At 37.4% G+C, this 19124-nt stretch overlaps 1 protein-coding gene across 2 annotated transcripts in view; it reads right to left on the bottom strand.

The window, feature by feature from the left end:
• Nucleotides 1-3032: 3032 nt before the first annotated feature.
• MYOM1 (myomesin 1) overlaps nucleotides 3033-19124 on the bottom strand; it is a 75457-nt gene continuing 59365 nt past the window's right edge. The window contains exons 31-40 of one of the 2 annotated variants that reach the window (XM_027886324.1): nucleotides 18532-18619; nucleotides 17700-17738; nucleotides 17501-17606; nucleotides 15619-15782; nucleotides 14176-14212; nucleotides 13837-13859; nucleotides 12173-12228; nucleotides 7438-7653; nucleotides 4551-4671; nucleotides 3033-3363 (exon numbers count right to left, since the gene is read on the bottom strand). In XM_027886324.1, the coding sequence (XP_027742125.1) occupies nucleotides 3104-3363; nucleotides 4551-4671; nucleotides 7438-7653; nucleotides 12173-12228; nucleotides 13837-13859; nucleotides 14176-14212; nucleotides 15619-15782; nucleotides 17501-17606; nucleotides 17700-17738; nucleotides 18532-18619 (1110 nt within the window). In that variant the 3' untranslated portion in view covers nucleotides 3033-3103. Of the gene's footprint in view, nucleotides 3364-4550; nucleotides 4672-6757; nucleotides 7654-12172; nucleotides 12229-13836; nucleotides 13860-14175; nucleotides 14213-15618; nucleotides 15783-17500; nucleotides 17607-17699; nucleotides 17739-18531; nucleotides 18620-19124 lie in introns of those variants that run through there. The other variant, XM_027886323.1, reaches the window with a different exon arrangement.

The following is a 19124-nucleotide window of genomic DNA, read 5'->3' as shown; positions in this document are numbered from 1 at the left end:
GCAGTGGAAGGCAAAGCCTATTTTTTCATCTTCTTTCATCTTCAAAAATCACCCTTTGTGCTTTTGGAAAGTGATTAGATAATATCGCTTACTGCAACACTTTCCCTTACTGTTAAATACAGTTGTTATAACACAAGAACATAAATTTTTAAAACAGTTCCAAATTTGAATATAAAGAGTAATGCCTGCTGCAATGGAACATTTAGGTGAGAAATAAGATAATAACCAGAACAAGCACTTCAGTTACACATTGCAACCAGTGCCTGAGTTTAAATGTAGTCAAATGGTTCTGTGTGTTTGATAGGACATTCTGTTGCTACAGAAATAATTTGCATTCTATCATTATGTAATGTACTGAAACGGAAACATTTTTTTCATACTTATAATGGAGAATAAAATATAAATCATACATTTAAAAAAAAAAGGAAGAAATTATTCAACCATGGTAACACAGTAAGCTTTAGTATATTCAACAATTCCATTAATATTAATTTTGAACATTTTGTTATACATTTGTGAACAACTACATCTTAAATAATCAAAATGAAAAAGGGGGGGTGTTATTCTTTAATGTTTATCTTATTACTGTGCATAACAACACCATGCTTCTGGATAGCAAACAGACTCCCGTAGAACAATACCAATGTGACTGCATTTCCAGCTTTCTGAGGAACCATCCAAATTTAACAAAAAACTCCCCCAAAATTCTAGTGCATTTTATTTTAGATTTTTTAAGGTATTTCCAGAAGTTTCAGTTGAAATATCAGGCAAGTAGTGATTTTTTTTTATTTTTTTTTTTTTAGCAAAAAGCTGAGACCTGTTTCTGGTACGCTGACACAAAAGAGAGATCTGCCATTGGCTTCACAGTGAGCAAAATGGGCTTTGTAATCTGAGATTTGGGATATTTTTAGAACATTCTTCTGAGATCTAGCTTGATTTCTATTAAAATGAATGAAAAGACCCCTGTGGCATTTTGCAGGAATTGGATCAGGCTCTCAGTGGTACTGTCTGTTCTATATATAACTTAGACACTGCCGTAGGTGTTTGTGGGAGACAGGCTCTCAACCCGAAGGAGCTGTAAGAGGTGATGGATTTTTAGAGATGTAAGACAGGTTGAAATAATTGCCATGGCAAAGGGGAGTTGTGTGATACAACCTGCAGTTTTGTACTGCTTTTGAAAGGCCAGACTCTGGCGGGGCGATGGAATTGCACATCTGTGGATATTTATTCTCAAATCTTCATTTGCGAAGCCTAGTCATGATGATTGGATATTTATTCTTTTCTGTAACAGTGGCACGAAAAATTACATGTATTTGGGTTCCCATTTTGAAAGTCTCCTACCATGGAAATGCTCCTTACTGTATTTCTCTGTGAGACCTATGCTTATGTCACTCACTGCTGTGCTGTAATACATAGATATGTAGAACAAGATGTGATGTGGAACTGAATCAAGCTCTGTGTGTCAAACAGTACCTAAATTTAATAGGGTGATTCTAGTTGTAGGTTAGTCTGTATTTAAGCTGTAGGCCAGTCTGTATTTAAGTTTCTTCCTCCACCATTTTGTGTAGCAGTCAGTATTTTGATTTTTTTTCTGTTGCATTTTACATCCTTAAAAAAAGTTAAATAGAATTCTATTGTAATTCTACTAGAAGGAAATAGATTTTTTTTCATCAGAGATATCAGTGTTTCAACTTTTATACATTTACATGCTATTCAGATTCTTTGCTTTTTTATGCTAACAGTTGGATTAGGATGGATTAGAAACTGGTATTTCTCATGTTTTCAATATTTCCACATTTGTGATAGATCCAACACCTAAAAATACCAGCGGAATTCAGTAATCTTTCATCAATAATCCATCTGGAAAAAGACAATACAATATGATTGAGCCTCCTAAGAGTTGAAATCAATAAGAATATTTTCCTAGTAATTAAAATATCTTATTTTCATCTCTTATGTTTAATAATTTCTGGTCACTTTAAAGTTGAACTCAGTTTGCATAGTAACAAAATAAATTCTGACCTTTATTTTTATTGGTTTGTTTTTCAGCTTGAACTCTGCTATCTAAGCATCTCCAAATGAGTCATATTTTCCTATATCCTCAGTACATAAACATGTAAAAGAACGCAGTAATGAATGTGAATGAGCACAGCAGAGATTCTTGGCTTGTATTTATTCCTTACATGGTCCTTACATGGACCATGAAGCTACACTCTCTTATAAGAAAGCAGTGGGTCTGATGGAAGTGGAAGTGAGTGGAATAAGAGGTACAGTTGGGCTGAGTCACTGAGGGGAAGAAGGACAGCGGGTTTAGAGGAAATATAAGTGCTGTGCCAAAAAGTGTGTAGGAAAATGAACATGTGGGACAGCTCATACTTTATGGGTGAATGCCATATCCAGAGTAACTCACCAAGGCCATGAGGGAATTAATGAAGTGGAGTGGACTGAAAAGCAATCATGGGAGTCTTGGAGATGAGAAATGGCCAGATGTCATCCTGGTCCACCTGCTGAAACAGGTTTGCATGAAAGAAACTTGGATCAAAAGAAAACCTACTTATGGCCCCCCTGCATCCATAGGAGATGGTTCCATTTCTGGGGATCTTCCATTGTGGCCAAAGCGGTCATGGTGGAAAGTAGAGCCCACATGGCATTATGACTTCATGTATCATTTCCTTGAAAAAGTAAGTAGTGTCTGCCTCAAGCTGTGATGACCTAGAAATGTCAAGTAACACATTGACATAACTGTGTCATAACTGATACCAACATTCTTTTGGTAGTAAATATGTCAGTTCTGTCTGTCAGTTCTGGACAGGATCCACTCTAATGAACTTTGCTTATCATGGATATTTTTAGTAATTAAATTCACATTGTCAGTACATAAATCATTATTCAGATACTTAGAAATTCCTGCAGTGCAATTATATGGTATTGAGACATAAGTGCCCATCTGCTATGCATTTAGAGTTAGAAAGTCATACAAATGTTATAAAAAAGCCCACTAATAAACTTTTGTGTTAAAATATTGTGGCTAGTATACCACTCCTGAAATCTCAGCTTGAATTTATTATCCAGTTCATGACAAGATCATGTTCTTTGTTCAGGTTCAGTGGGGTTTACCCAAGGTTGCTTTTTCCACTGGTTTCTTTCCCTGCTTGTCCAAGCTTTCTGTGGGCTGAGGAACCATTTCTGCTACTCCTGCTTTTCCATCAGTCTTCTTTGGTGCTACCCCTGCTTTTCCATTAGTCTTCTTTGATGCTCCCTTGTTGCTTTTTGTATCCTTTTCTGTTTCCACAGGAGGGATTTCATTTGGATCAGGTGTCTCTTCTGTAGCAATAATTTCTTCTACATGAGGCTTAACACAATCTGATTTAGGAGAAGTAATGAAATTTCCCTTGTATTTACTCTGTCAGCAACATTTTTTTCACATTGGTTACGACCTTGTCATGTTCTTTTCCTCTTCCCATACCCATATGAACAGATTCAGTATCACAATTAATGTTACTGCTTTTTATGGCACCAAAACCAAGCTCAAGTCTTTATGGTCTTTAATTAAAATCTTTATGAGGTAGATCCTTGTAAAACATTTACAGATGTAAATAATTGTTTCACACTTAAGTCACCTAATTTACAGGATTGCTCAGAAACGTCTGCCAATACCCATAAGGCATGAGAGGAAAGAAATGCAGTAGAATACTTGTTCTTACCTTAGGAGCAGAAAGGGGAGTGCATAATAGTATTAATTGTTCTGTCAGCAATGATATGACATGTATACAAAGAAAAAATACTTATGCAAAAGTACGTAAAACATGTTCTGATAATCTTGGAATTTAAAATTTATTTGGAGCGAAAATGTTCTTCATGAGAGAGTTGAAGTCGTGAAGTATATAATTGCTATTTGGACGTTGATTATATAGTAACAGTGTAAAAGAACAGTAAAAATCTGTAGTATACAAGAATGCTGAATCACTAGAGAACTTTTAAGTTTTCCACCCTTTTTCTAAATTGGAGAAAAAATGGTTGCTTATAATTTCAACTTTACCATTCTATATGGACATAAAGCTAAAAGAGAATAGTTGATTAATCTCAAATAGTGGCTATATAATCAGGAGTTTCTAAAACACTCAGGCATTTAGGACCTCTTAATCAGCAAGACCTTTTTTTTGGGTGAAGTGTCAAAGGCCCAGCTGCTGAAATGAGTCTCAACATGGAAAATAACACTACCTGTGTATGTATACGTGATTGCAAAGTCTTTCCCCTGAATTCAGAAACTTAGAAGTATTACTTAAAAAACTTTAATTATACAGGTGAGTCAAGGTGAGAATCCACAGTGGAAGTAGAAAAGGTGATTTTAAAATGTTGATTTAAACCACTTTCACTGAGGTTTAACCTGGCAATTAATACTTTGCATCTGTTGTTGATTTAAAGTGTGCGTGCTGTAAACTTGAATGATTGGGACCCATGAAATATTGATTGGCACAGACTGTGGACTCCATAATGTTTAACAATTTTTGCATTGGAATAGAAGACCATAAACGTGAAAGCACTCTTACCTTTCTTTTCTCCTTCCTTCCTTTTGCTTGTCATTGTTTTTTTCTTTTTAGATACGGTTTTATTATTTTGATTGTGTCCTTGGACTGTGTCAGTCTGCCCTGACACAGGCATCACAATCACCTGAAGCAAAGCAAGAGTAAAAAGTGCACAAGCGAGAAATGTGAATACATCACAAATTCAGTCTGAAACCACCACAACTGAATCCCTGGCAGCAGCACGTTTCGAGGCAGCTATTACTCTAACTTTCAGGGACACATCTGCCAAAGCAAAGCAAAGCAAAGCAAAGCAAAATCCAGCCTGTTACCTGGGAGGTGACCCACTTTTGTTCCCTGGCAGTTCTGCCAAAAGGAGGGAAGCAAGAGGACAGTTTTTTGAAAATAAAGTAGTAGAAATAAGCTGCTGCCAAAATGCAACCATTATTAAAAATATTATAATACTAAGTAATAAACATCAGTTATCAGTTAAAGAGCAAGTCATATTCTTGTTTGCACACTGGAGGATGGAAGAGCTGTGACACTCATTTCTAAGGTATATGTCAAGGGATAAAGACGGAGTGACCTGCATATCATCCTTCAATTGGCTTCATGTCATACTAAGCAAAATTATCAAATAATTTAAAATTTTTTTATTTTAAATTTTTCTGAGTTCTTTAAACTCAGGAAGTTTGCTGCGTATCAAATTACAGATTTTCTCATTATTGTATTTTGAAATTTAAAAATTAAGCTCTAGTACTTTGTCTGACATGCAGCTGCCGTGACTAAATAATCTGAACTTTTTTTTATAAGAGATTAATAATGTACATAAGTACACAAGTAAACCTTAAAATTGCAATAATGTCATCAAGTTTGATACTTGAGTTTTAACCATTTTAGGAGATAAGGCTGTGTGAACATGTACACTGTTCATGTGAAATGCTGAAAACATCTTTACATACATTTTAAAAATCCCTGTAATGTCAAAATCTATTGTGAAAGAAAAAAGATTTATACCAAATAAACTTAACACGTTCCTTGATACTGGTGATACTATTAGTGCATAAAGTTAGGCACATGGTAACATGTTTTGGTAATTTAAAAGTCTGATCTAAATCTGGATCATTTTTTTAAAGATTAAATCATAATCATTAGCCCTTTATAGAAACTGATTTAAAAAAATATTTAAAAAATGCAAAAATCAACATTTTCACCATTGATAACTGTATTGAATCTATTTTTACCTGAATCAAGAATTCCTTCATGCTTCCACTTCACTTTTAATGCTAGCTGACAGTAAACCTCAGATGGAAAGGGTTTAAGTGAGCATTAACTGTACAACACTTAATAGTAGCATTCTCACAGAAATGCCAGTACTGCACCAAAATGAGTCCCTGGGAAACAGCAGTATGTCTGCAGTCACAGTAGCCAAAAACAACAAGGGAAAGTATGTGAAAGGTGCGCACAGATCATGCTTACAGTGAAAATATATGTGTTAGTTCTTTAGAGTTTGATGTGAAGAAGTGTGCTGCAGTGAAACTAGTAATGAAGAGATTTATAGACGTGGGACATTGCACTCCTAATTAGCAATTGGGCTGATAACTGCTTCTGATCCTATCCTATATATATCTCTAGTGTCACATATATATATCCTATATATGTCCAGCAGGATCTGTTGCTTTTCCTCTGTGAATAATAATTAGTGGCACTGTAAAATAGCTGACATGGGGTTTTCAATCTATGGAAGTGTGTTCAAAGATCTGGAGAAACGTTTTTTCTCTGAAACATTTTTATCACAAAAAAAAAAAAAACAAACCACACTTCTTCTGTTGCAGTGAAGATTCTTTCTGTAGCTTTAAAAGATCTTGATAAAATATGTTATTTCTGGATCTCCAGTGTTAAGTTTGGATGAAATTAACCGACATCTTGATCTAACAAAATACTTACCTGACATTCTTAAATCACAATTCATGAGCAGGTCCATTGAAAAAGTGTGAGACTACTCTTGTGCCAGAATTTGCAAAAATACCTTGTTGAGTTGAGATGTGAAGTAGTGAAGGTCTGGGCAGAAAGGTGTGAAGAGATGACATTGTGGGTTTTGTCATAAACAGCAAAGTGAAGATTAACAGGGATCTAAAGAGAAGCTAAAGGTAAGTGGTGAAAGCATTAAGACACTAAGATAATGTGTACAACTACCAGAGCTGTGACTAGTAAAACAAGACAGTGAAACAAGCTTGTGATAGAAGGAAAGAAGTGAATTCAGTTTATTTGTGAACATAGAGGAGAGTTCATACATTTTCACAGACACACACACACATACACACACACACACATATTAGTATCCTGGCCTCCTAAACCTTATCTTCATTTATGTTACAGTACTTTTACCCCATTTGGGCAGATTAAATGATATTTCAGGATGTAAATGACACCCATTTTAGGGCCTCTCTAAATTAACACAGCAATACAGACAAAAAACAGCACTAATTTCTCTATGATCTAGCACTTTCCATCTATGCTACTTTTCCAAAGCTGGAATAGATCCTAACTGCTGCTCAAAAATGCCTCAATCGTTTTTGATCTTTCCATCTACCTCATCAGTTGCTTCCACCGAAACAATTCTTGACCCTTTTCTTGCAGTTGCTCCAGGGAGAGGGTCAAATGCTGGACTTACGTTAGAACACAACTGGCCCTGTTTTCCCTGGCACAAATAAGTGTACTAGAAGCAAAAGTGAAGTGAATGGAAAAATCCAAGGCTGCCTGCTAAAGCAGAAAGCCATTTACACACACTGATTATGTCAACCTATCATCCAAAATCTCCCCCATACTTCTGTCTTTTCATCTTAAATTCATGCTTTCATTTCTGTTTTTCTTGCTCAGGCTCTCTCTCTTCCTCAGGGATGTACACACTTACAGTGACATCACTGGTCTCTGTACCGTACTTGTTCTTCACCACAATGCTGTATTTCCCGGAGTCGTGTGTGGACACAGTAGAAATGGAAAAGCTGACATTTTTTCCAGATTCAAATCTCAGGATGCAATTAGCATCTGATACAAATGATTTTTCGTTCTTCAGCCATGAGACCTCTGGGGTGGGATCTCCCCAGACAGTGCAGGAGAGATTAAGTGCCTGTAGAGAAAGTACAAAGGAATTACGAGTCAGTGAATATTTGCTATGTTCTTTAATGCCTCACTCTCTGAATATTCCAACTCCCCATTTAGCTTCCTGCTTTTAGTAAATGGATGCATACCATCATCAGTAATCAATAATTTATGCCAGTCTTCTGTATCATAAAGGAAAAGAAGGAACTCAGTTAATTCAAAAATGCCATTAAAAGTTTTCAATATTTTATGGACCTTCTTCTCTTGTAATCATTAGCAGAGCTTTCTCCATGCATATTGTTTAATATAAAATTAGATAAAATTAGATAAAATTGGCATTTGTGTGTTAGATCTGAAATGAGATTTTGATGAACTGTCAAATGGTTTTGTTCAGATTTTGTTCAGATTTTATTCCCATTAAGCTCACTATATCTTTATTCCATGAGTAAAGAAAGTGTGCCTGCTTTTTTTAATAACTAAGGGCAACGTGTCCCTGAAATATTTTGTTTAACTTGAGATCCTTTTAAACTATGCCCTGACAGCTCTTCTAACAAACTTGAATTGTTTTATGCACTCCTGTAAAACTATTTTTAACTGAAATCAATACAGGCTTTACTCATTCTTTGGTATTTCCCTTTGATGTTAGTAATGTTCCTAAGGGCTGAATTCAGTGCCATCAAACTGAAGGAGATGTTTGGGAGATATTGATACATATAAATGATCCCAGCCTCTGGTCATAGCACCATGGGAATACCCTTGAAAGTTTGCAAAAGTGAATATCACGTAGAGAGTCAAATGTGAAAGAAGTTCACATGACACTGCAGTGGTACATAGGCCTTTCTCTGGAGCTTTATTCAGGAAGGAATTTATTTATATGTAAGTATTGAATAGTACATTGGTCTTTTAAAAAGATTTAAAATGCTATTCAAAATCTCACTTTTTCTTGATTAGAAGTTGAAGAACTTCTACTGCAGAGAAAATGGTCTTTAGTGACTCATTAAGAATGTACTCAGTGATACAAAAAGAATAGACAAGCTTCCACTTGACTGGAATCAAGTTTTTCTTCCATTTTATTTAAAGGATTTTTATAAAAATGTGTCAAAAATAGAGACAACTGAAGAGCACTCCCATTGTTGTCCCTATAGGCTGTCAAGATAAAAGTCCACAGTGAGAAATCTATTTACCTAGCTACTTCCCCTTTAACTCTCTGCTTATTATCTGATAGTGTGATGGTGGAAGATGGGACAGAAGAGAGATGCCCAGAAGGCTGTTGAAATGAGCAGACAGAAAAACTGATAGCTTTATAAAAATAAAAGGTTTTGATATCTCTGAGAACAAAATAAAAATCAAGTAAATCTCACGTGTCTGCCCTAAGGACTAAAATGAGAACAAAAGGGAAGGGGAAGTCTTTCCTCCATCAAGAACACATAATTCAGGGAAGGACAGATTCCAAGTGAGAGGTGGTTACAACATGGTGGAAGTGGCCTCTATCTGATTTCCTGCAGCACCTACAGCTGGTGACCACATGGGGCTGTCTCTCGTAGACCACTGGTGTGAATGTGGTTTTGATTGCTGTATCAGACCATCTTTTGAAAAACAATAATTTGGAAAAAAAATAATAGGTGTTACATTTTTCCATCTTCCTTATCACTCTTGATACAGACATGTCCTTAGCCTTAGCCAGGCATTGCATATGGGCACCTTTAGGTGCTTGGTATTCCTTTGTTGTCTTCTGATTCTCTAGCAAGCAAGAAATCAGCACTGAGTGGCCCCAGCTGCCACTCCACGACAATGTTAATGAGCTGATGTCCATATCCAGAAAACTCTGTTTGTGGCATCATTCAAACTTGAGGTATTTGAAGTTCTGTCAGTACTCCTTAATTCAAAGAGATTCAAGCAGCAGTGATGACTCTTTTCTTCTAAATCATTCCCTGAAATAGCTACATTTTCCTTAACCTTGCATCACTAGCTCATGTTTGACATCAGTGCTCCTCTTGATGTTCCCAACTCTATTTATTTTCCAGTTACTAATGTGCAGAGATGTATCTTATAATTCACTATGTATATGGTGAGATCTTTGATTTTCTGGAAGGTAATTCCTTAGCCAAGGAGAAGTCATTGTTCACTGTGACTCCACCTGTCTGTTCCAGATTTTCTACCCTTTGAGCAAAAGATTGCACATGTATATCTTTATTACTCACTGAACCCCCTGGTTATAATACTGTGTTCAATGTAAAATCCTTATCATGGTAAAAAAAGTGTGTGATGTACTCCTGGATCTGGGGCATTGAGACGTGCACTTGGAGCCACCAGCAGCTGCAAGTCCAGACCCTTTGTGCCCCTCACTATCTTTTCTGCCTTTGACTGCAGATTGTATTGAATGGGATACAAGTGGCAGAGGGAAATATGCCACTGTACTTTAAGTATTGCCATTACTCTTGCATAGTAGCACACACATTCATGGACGGTTCGGTGAGAGAATTGAAGCAGCTCAGCCAGGGGAACCTGTTCCTTTCTTCCTGCCTAGCTGTGAGGACACCTACCTCTGGCAGAAGGATGTTACATGTTGCTTCTTTGTCTGAAAGTGCCTGTCAAAATCCTAAGCCTCTCCTTTTAAAAATAAAGCCAATTTACTCACAGACCTTCATTAAGACAGTCACTTAGGTTAATTTGGCCGGCTGGACACAAAACTTATGCTAGTATTCTCTGTCAGCTCATATTCCTCCCTAATGTGAACTGACACTTAGCCTTTTCCAATTATACCGCACTGGTGAAGAGCATTTAAGTCTATTGGTGGAAGCCTCTTAGGCCATCTGGAATACTATTTGATTAACACTGGGTAAACACTGCTTCATTCGTTCTCATCCATATACTTCAGTTCACATGTAAAAAGCTAATAAATAGCGTCACAGTCACCATGTTAAGTTTGAATTTGAGATATACATATGCTTGGAAGTTTAGTCTAGGGATACCAATCTGTTCATACAGCCCTGGGGTTATGGCTGCACAAGTATTCACAATCAGAGCTTGCAATTGCCAGACCTCTACTACCTCATTTGCTGTTTTACAAAATCCTTGATGATTGTGCAATTTGCATGAATTACACAATGAAGAACTTCATTCCCCTCTCTCCAGCATATATGCAAACAATATACAGATGAGCCAACACCACTCAAACAAGCTCTGTTTTCCCTGATCACTCTCTGTTCTACTCAAAATGATCATCTACCGAATCAAGAAACATAAGGTCAAGGATATTTGCCCGGAGTTCTGTGAGTATTCAGTCATTTATTCAAACATTACAAATGTCCTTGCTCTCAAGGACAATATGTGTCTGGGTAAGATTTTGCAACTCATTCTCTACAAACTCCTTTTAAAACTACACATTTTGCTTCAGTGAACTCTTACGCAAGTTCATACCAACTCTCTTTTAGGTGAATGCTTAAAACTGGTAATAACCAGCCAAATTTACCCCCTACCAAAGCATTATGGGAATCACACCTCCAAACACAAGCACTGATGAGCTGAGAATCTGCTAATTTGTTCTGTTCCTTTGTGTCTTCTACCTACAGTTACAATGCTCATGAGTGCTTCTTAATTCTGTAGCATTTCCCAAACTGCTCAATTCTTTAAAGAAAGGTTTAATCAAACATAATTTTATTTTGTAATGCCAACACATTTTACCCTGAACTGCTGCAGTCTATTATCTGTTGGCTGTGCTGTATCTTACATTGCAAAGTGATTTAGAACAAGATTTTAGATTCTTAACACTTCTGCTGAACCTCTAATCAAATACATTTAACCCAGCTAACCTACTGCCAGATAAAGCCAGAAATATCAGAAATCTGCCTTGCTGTAGTTGTCACATTACAGGTTTTTACTGACATTCACATGCCCTATTTCCGTGTTAGCGCACACTGTGAAGAGAAACCGGCTCGTGGCAGAGCAGACAATTCTTGGTCTCAGTAATATTAAGCAGGAACTTGTAGAAGCAGTGTGCTGGGAAAAGGTTGTGAGATTGAGAACTGACTTTCTGGGTCACCTGTTCTATGCTCAAGTACTAATGTTCCTCTGGGAGTGCCTTACAATAATCTTTCAGCAAAACCCACCTAATATAATCTACTGTAACACCAGTGACTTATGGTGACTTCTCTCTCCTTTACCCTGGTGGCATAGAAAAAATTTTCTCCCTTTGTCTGTATGAGAATAGAGGTATTGTGGTTTACTACTTTTACACCATTTAAAAGCCAGCTTTGACACTGTGCATGAATTTTTAAAGAGCTGGTTATATAAGTAGTTTTAGTCCCAACTCACATTGTCATCTCACTTTTATCTAATTCTTAAGAAAAGACACTGCCCTGAATACACAAAACCATCTGTGATAGACTGTTGAATTATGTACAGAAGTCAGGGGACAAATAAATAATGTAGCAGATTTTAAAGATGGCATCTTTAAGGAAAAAAAAAAAAAGTTGAATGTTTTCCAATCATTGAAAGGCATTCAAGCTGTTGGAATGTTGTGTAGAGCTTCAGTTAATTTACTGTACCTTGCCCTCCTGGATGGTGACAACATCTGGCAAACCTCCAAGTACCCGGGCACGATCTGAAAATAAAGAAGCATAATTTTCTTTAGTGACTCAAAATCAGCCGTGTGCCGGATTCTGTGCGCCTGATTCCATTTCTCTTCTAGTTCTTTCCTTTTGTCTTATTTATGTACAATTTGTCTCTGATATCTGCTCTATCAGAGAACTATTCAGCATTTTTAGCACACCATTTGGACTTTAAAAAAATGTTGAATTCACAGCAAAAGATGTGTTAATAGCTGGTGTCAATCACTTACAGAGGGGGATTAAAGTACATATGCTGTGTCCTGCAGAATTTGACATCAATTCACTGTTACTTCTGAGTGCACAAAAAAAATTTAAAGTTTTTGAGATCTGGTGCTCTAAATTTTTAGTGTAGTAAACTAAAGACACTGGGTTTCCAAAGGGAAATGAATGATGCCTAATGAAGTGCTGGAGATCAAGTTGTAATCTAAATACAAAGACAGACTGAAGTCTCAGTGTCAACAGTGATGTTCCTCCATATGTACCTATGTGTGAATGAGATCGATACCTGATTGATCTAGTTTTAAGCTCAGAGTCCTGTAGAAATCTTGCACAGATATGAATAAGCCAATCACATGCAGGGTAGAGTGAGTGCACTTATCCTGGAAGATGGATTTTGTTCGTTACATATCTGGGCGGAGCCTGGCAGAGGAAGGAAATGACTGTACAGAATGTTCCTCTCTAATGTGTTCTGTCAAAGATGTGCTCTGGAGCACAGAGATAATGACCTTATGAGACCAGGAAAGGAACTGTGTTATGTCAATTAACATGCCAACCCCTTACGGATGTTCCAGGGTTAGAAATAAAATGCCCAGGTCAGATCTATTACTGATCCTTTTGTGCTGTCTCAGCTGGAACGTGCAGGGATCACATAATCAAACCCTGCTCTATTTGGAGTGTATGTCCAGGAGGAGTTAGCTCAGATCTCTCTACACATTTTTCTCAATAATTTTTTGAATGCCAATTCTGCCCTCATTTTTATACAGGTCTGCAAGTCATCTGCAGTGAGACAATTTCTTTTCCCTTGCATTTTTCTCTAAATAGGAAGAATGAGTTTAATAATTCAAGTTGAAGTCTAATGACTTACTCCTTAAGTAGTTAATACATACTTTTGTTTTAGTTGCTATGTTGGAATTGACACAGAGGCAAAAGTATGAGGAGATTCTAAGCAACACAAAAGCTACTGTTGCTTTCTTATGCATTTCTGTATGTAGTGCAGATCCTTTGACATTTTAGAGCATTCAAAACTGGCCAAATTATTTCCTCTATCTTTGAAAACAAAGTGACTTTTGTGCAGAGAACGTGCTTGAGAGATCTCAGCAATAAAGTTGATTTTTAAAGGCTAACTGGTAAGGAGAACAGGAGCTTAGATGGGAAAAATAAACATAACACATAACTATATTGTGATTAGCTGCAATGTGCACCAATGGTAAACCACTAAAAGGTCACTTACTTCTCCTTGGTGTAAGGACAAACTCCTTTTAGGATAAGCAAACACACATATGCATGTATACATGCCCTCTCTTTCCCAACACAAAACCTTCCTGGAAAGGGAGAAAACCTTGACAGTTTATTATAACCATTGTCAAAGTAGGCCAACTTACTTTTCTCTGCAATCGCAGCTTGCCTGGAGTTGAAAGAAACAAAGAGAAAGTCCAATTTCAGTTAAGGTTTACTCAGAGTGATTGAAAAGTAGATTATCTTTTTAACTGCCTTTAATCCATTGAGGAAAATCTCTCTCATCATTTGGCAATACTGCTTTTTCTTTGTTACCTAACTGTTACATAAGAGTTGCACCAAAGAAGTCACATGCAAAACTCCTACGGGCTTCTGTAGGACTAGGATTTGTTTCATAAGACACAGTTAGACTTTAACACAAAACAAACAAATACTGCTATTATTTTATGGCTGCCATTACTGTATTTAGAGGGCATAATACTCACTTTAATCTCTGGAACTCAGCAAAGGCTTCATCAAATGCTTTGTAAAGAGAAAAAAATAGGTTTAGAGATAAATTGTCACAGGTTTAAATTTAAAATGTAGAAATAAATTTAAAATGTAGACATCAATAAAGAAATATTAACGGATGCATGCATGTATATTGTACAAATCCTAAAATGCTGAATGGTTCAACTAATAAAGGCTATCTGGTACATGGCAGATATCATATATACATTTGAATGCATAAACATGCTTTTTTTCTTCTAGAAGAAAATCTTTAAGACACAGAAATAGCAGGAAAACAGTAGGCTGAAGGAATGTCATAAAATAGAGGAAGAAATGCACAATACAACACCTAAATGATAGATTATGGTAGTGACCTCCCAAATGTTTTAATTATGCACTCCTATCTAAAATTTTTTTGAGCATGCACTCCAAATATATGTATATTCATTTATAGATTATGTAGAACTTTATAGATTGTGTAGTGAAGTTCTTGTATTTTCTTTCCACACCTCAGTGGTGTGCACTGGGTTAACTTGCACATACTCCACTTCAGAGACCACTGGTTTAAGGAATACAAGAGATACGGTTTTTTGAAGTGCTTTTCACATCTGCTCTGAAGTACTACACTGATGGCTATAAGCAAACCAAACAGCACATTGTTGCCTCCTTTGTAAATTCAGGGTAAGGTGCCATCATGTGGGAGGTCAACCTCTCCTGCTTTGAAAGGGAAGAAGAATGTCTTTTCTCAGAAAGTGGAGATAAGAGTACAGAAGGAGCAGCATGGAGATGATTATAAGGTTAATGCCCTTACACAAAGCTTGCAGACCAAAAGCGAAGCTTTAGGGATGGGAACAGCTGAGAATGGCAACTCAGAAGTTTGGAAGGAGTTAATCTTTTCCCTAAAATCTCAGAGGTCTCTCAGAGTAAAATCTTCCAACAGTCAATCCAAATAATTTTAGCTACTCCCCTAACAATCCTTCATCGCGCTGATGAAAGGTCTTGGCATCTCTGAAGAATAAGTAGCTCTATTATATCCATCAAAGAAATACAGTAGAAAAAGAACAAAATTGTCCCTTACTTTCTCCTCAAAATATTACTTGGAAGGGAGAGATACAGAAGGCACTCAGTGTTACAACTCATTATAAAGCTGCCAAGTAATGCCAGCAACACAAGGGGTTTTGTAAGGCAGCTCTTACACTGGACTGATCTCTCAGTAGGCAAACTGTAAGTGGGTATTTGGAATAGGAAAAAGCCATTTGTAATTTATGACCTGAGAGCACAGGTTGGGCAGAACAAGTGGCACTGCTCCTGCAAACACTGGCAGATTAGTTGGTGCACACACAGACCCCAGAGGTTAACAGGTCTGTAGCAACATCCTGCTGTGGATGCTACTACCCTAGCACAGCACAGATGTGATGTTAGCAGAGGGAATGGCCTACCTTGTCCAGAAAGATCTATTGTCTTCTTGTGTGCTGTGTTGCCATCAAAGAGTTCCATTATGTATTTGCCTTTGTCCTGTGGAGTTGGCTCATTGATCTGCAACCAGATCTGCTCCCCAGTAACACCAGTCTTCACTCTGTCTGTGAACTTAATCTGGGTATCACTGAAAAATACAAACCATTACCTTTTCATTTTACTGGAGCATAAATGGGATTTGCTCACGTTGAGCTATTGAGTACATCTGTAGCTACTAAATAATTTCCAAGACACAATGGTATGCCCCCACATACTTCAGAAGTCAAATCCTTCCCAAAGCTGTGAACAAACTGGGCAAAGTTGGTGTAACAAGCTTTCCCTGTTCAAGGTCCAACTCTCCTCAAAGCTTGCAGAAAGGTTATGCATCCCAGTCCATGACCTGAGCCATAGAAGAACTATTCATATTTAAAAGTCACATCTCTGAAGGGTAATAAATGAATCCTAAAATGTTCCTGTTTTCTTTTTAGTGTAGGTTTATTTCTGCTCAGGCAAAACAATAGTGTAGAGGGCTGTATCTACAAAACCCCCGCTTTTGTCACAAACAGTGTTTGCCCAATGTTAGAATGTTTTCTGATGCTCTGCTATGTTTGGCACTTACAGTTAAACACACTTTGACATAAGTATATCTTCTCAAAAAAAACCACCACAATTTCTCAGCTTCCTAGCTAAGCAGTTAATTGCCCTGGATAAGTCAAAAGACATTTGTCAAATAAGCTACTCATTTTCTTGTTATCTTTAAATTGATAACTTTGAATGTACTGGAGGCAAAAATAATTTTTTTCTAGATTAATTTGGCATGCTTCAAGATGAAACTAGTTTCTAAAAATTAAATAGAGAAAAGAGAGAGAGAAAGAGAGAGGGAAAAACCTCCCAGAATACCTCATATTCACTTACACTTATTTGAAATACTGAGGACATTTGGTGATACCAGGTCAAAAACAGATGACAAGAAACAGTAAGGCCTCAAACTGCTTTACTTCTCTGACATGGTGCTGGTTAGCATCAGTGTCAATAATTACAGCCAACCTGCTACAGCACATTCTGGATATTCTGTGCCTCATTTGTATGAGTTGTATTGAGAGATCAGTAATTCAGATTCCATCTTAAAAGACTAACTACTACCATGTCCACAGACATGATAAGAACAGTAATAATAGATTTAAGCAATCAAAATTGTTTATTTCTCAGGGTTTTCTAGTGCACACAATATGTGCTCGCTGAGAACTCAAAGAACATCAAATCATTTGGATGTGTAACTCCCAATAATTTTATGGGGAGCTGGACATTAAAATTCTTTTTAAAAATCTCTGTTCTTCTGTCTATCTTGGTTAGACTTGTAGTGCTCTCAGGAGGGGCTGTCTGGATTTTACTGCCTTGGGCACACACTGGAATTTGCTTTGCCTTCTAAAAATGAAGCCACACATTAAGAGGATGTGCCCACTTGTCCCAGTGAACTGTGTCTTCTAGACAAGCAGACCTCCAGGGTAGGTATCTCAGGATGGTCTCTCAGATTATATTTGCATCACTCCTTAAAATTGAGTCAGGGAAAGATGTAGCTCCCACTGGGGAGGTGGGAAGTGCTCTTGAAGCCACATGGTCTTGACAGCATCCCATGGCATGGAACTCAGTTCCATTAAAGAAACAACAGGAGGGCCTGGCTCCACCGACACCCGGCTCTGGTGTTGGTTTCGTGTGAATGTAATTGACTGAAACTAACTTATATGAGATAAGGACTCATGAGAGATGAGAACTAACCTGGGCCTCACCTCTCTCACACAACCAGTTTCTTTCTGAATCTATAAAAGCAACATTGCACTGAGTTTTGTCAAGATTTTGTTTACTTACTTGTGCACCCAGCCTACTCTCAAGTCTTCCACATAATAAGTAACATAGGAGTAGAGTCTGATGCCCTCAGCTGTGCTCTGGATTTTCAGGTCTGTTGCAGATAAAGCTGAAAGAAGAGCAAATGGTTTTATGCAGCCATGCAGCCATTCACTGAGTGTCACAATGAGTCATTCATTCGAAAAGAGAATTAAGTACTTACCAATCCTTCTGCATACTTCATTCATCAGATCTGCAAAAGCTGTGGAAATAAAATCCGGAGACTAAGACTCTGTGTCTGCAGTTCAAGCACAGTCAGTGATAGGACAAGTACTGGCTCTGAAATATTCTCCCCAGTAGGTTTGAAAGAGCAGTCAAACCTACCTTTTAAAGCATATTAGAAATCTAAGTAATGGAGAAATGTAGCCTGTTATTTCAGAGTTTCCAGACTTTACTTAAGTATAGCCTTGGAGAATACTGCTGCAGCTGAACAAAACTTCTTTTTTTTTTTTTTTTTTTTTTTTTTTTTTTTTTTTTTTTTTTTTTTTTTTTTTTTTTTTTTTTTTTTTTTTTTTTTTTTTTTAAATTATACTATTCACCTGCAATGCTAACCCATCTATATACATTCTAATGAATAGGATTTTTCCTCCATTTGTCTGGAAACAAGTGAAATGTTAAAAACATTGTAAATGCAATAAATGTGAAAGCCCCTAAATAAATGGCAAAACATAATAAAAATGTGAAAGTTTTAAAAATTATCTACTTCTGTAAATTTTTTTCTATACTTGTAGATGTACAGATGGCCGCCTGAGGAAAGCTGTTATCATTTTGCTTAGCGTTAGTCATCATATGCTCCCAAAATTATACAGAACCCAGATGCAATAAGCTGTATTCAAATGTTATTTGGGCTTTAAAATCTCAGCTTTTCTGATCAGATGATCTTGTATACAGGAGGAACAAAGCCACAAGAAGGTGACATGTGCAGATGCCTGTATTACCCCAAACCCACTTCAGTCAGGCTGTCAGCTGGTGTTGCTGAGAGCATGGAGACTGACCTGTGTCCTTAAGCTTTAGCTCACTGGAGTCCTTTCCTCTGTCATCCTTCAGTATGACTTCGTAAGTGCCAGCATCTTTCTTAGAAAACTGCAATATTGTAACAGTAAAAACACTTTTCAGAACAAGTACTGTAGAAAAATCTAGATTTCGCTTCTGAACCCAGCTGATATCCTGTCCCTGTCCCCGGGGAGCTACCTGATGCCTGTGGCTGGAGCTGCCCCAGTGGCCCCAAGCTGCCCTGCCCCTAGCTAGGATGGTGGGATGGGCTTTGGCAGGTGTGTCATGGTATGCAGGACCTTGTCCCCCGCACCCCGCCACATCTGCTGCAAGGCTGGGTAAGCACCAGACCCCTGTGGTGATTGTGAGAGGGTGGTCCTCTGAAAGCCTGAGTGACAAGCACTCTCCAAATGCTATTCAAAATGGAAATGTGGTCTCAGTCTGTTTCTAAACTGACATGCAAAGGAAGTGACAAGCTTATTATCTCTTCAGTCATCATTTCCTGAAAACCCGAACAAGCAGTTACAGACAGACATTTGCTTCAGCTAAAACACAGACGCCTTGTGAGTTTTTCCATTTTTAAAACCCACTTCCT

This window comes from Empidonax traillii, unplaced genomic scaffold (assembly GCF_003031625.1).
Source record: "Empidonax traillii isolate 1590-97213 ecotype Southwest subspecies unplaced genomic scaffold, ASM303162v1 scaffold186:size1492175, whole genome shotgun sequence".
Taxonomy (NCBI): Eukaryota; Metazoa; Chordata; class Aves; order Passeriformes; family Tyrannidae; genus Empidonax; species Empidonax traillii.
This window is presented reverse-complemented; position numbering and strand designations above follow the sequence as displayed.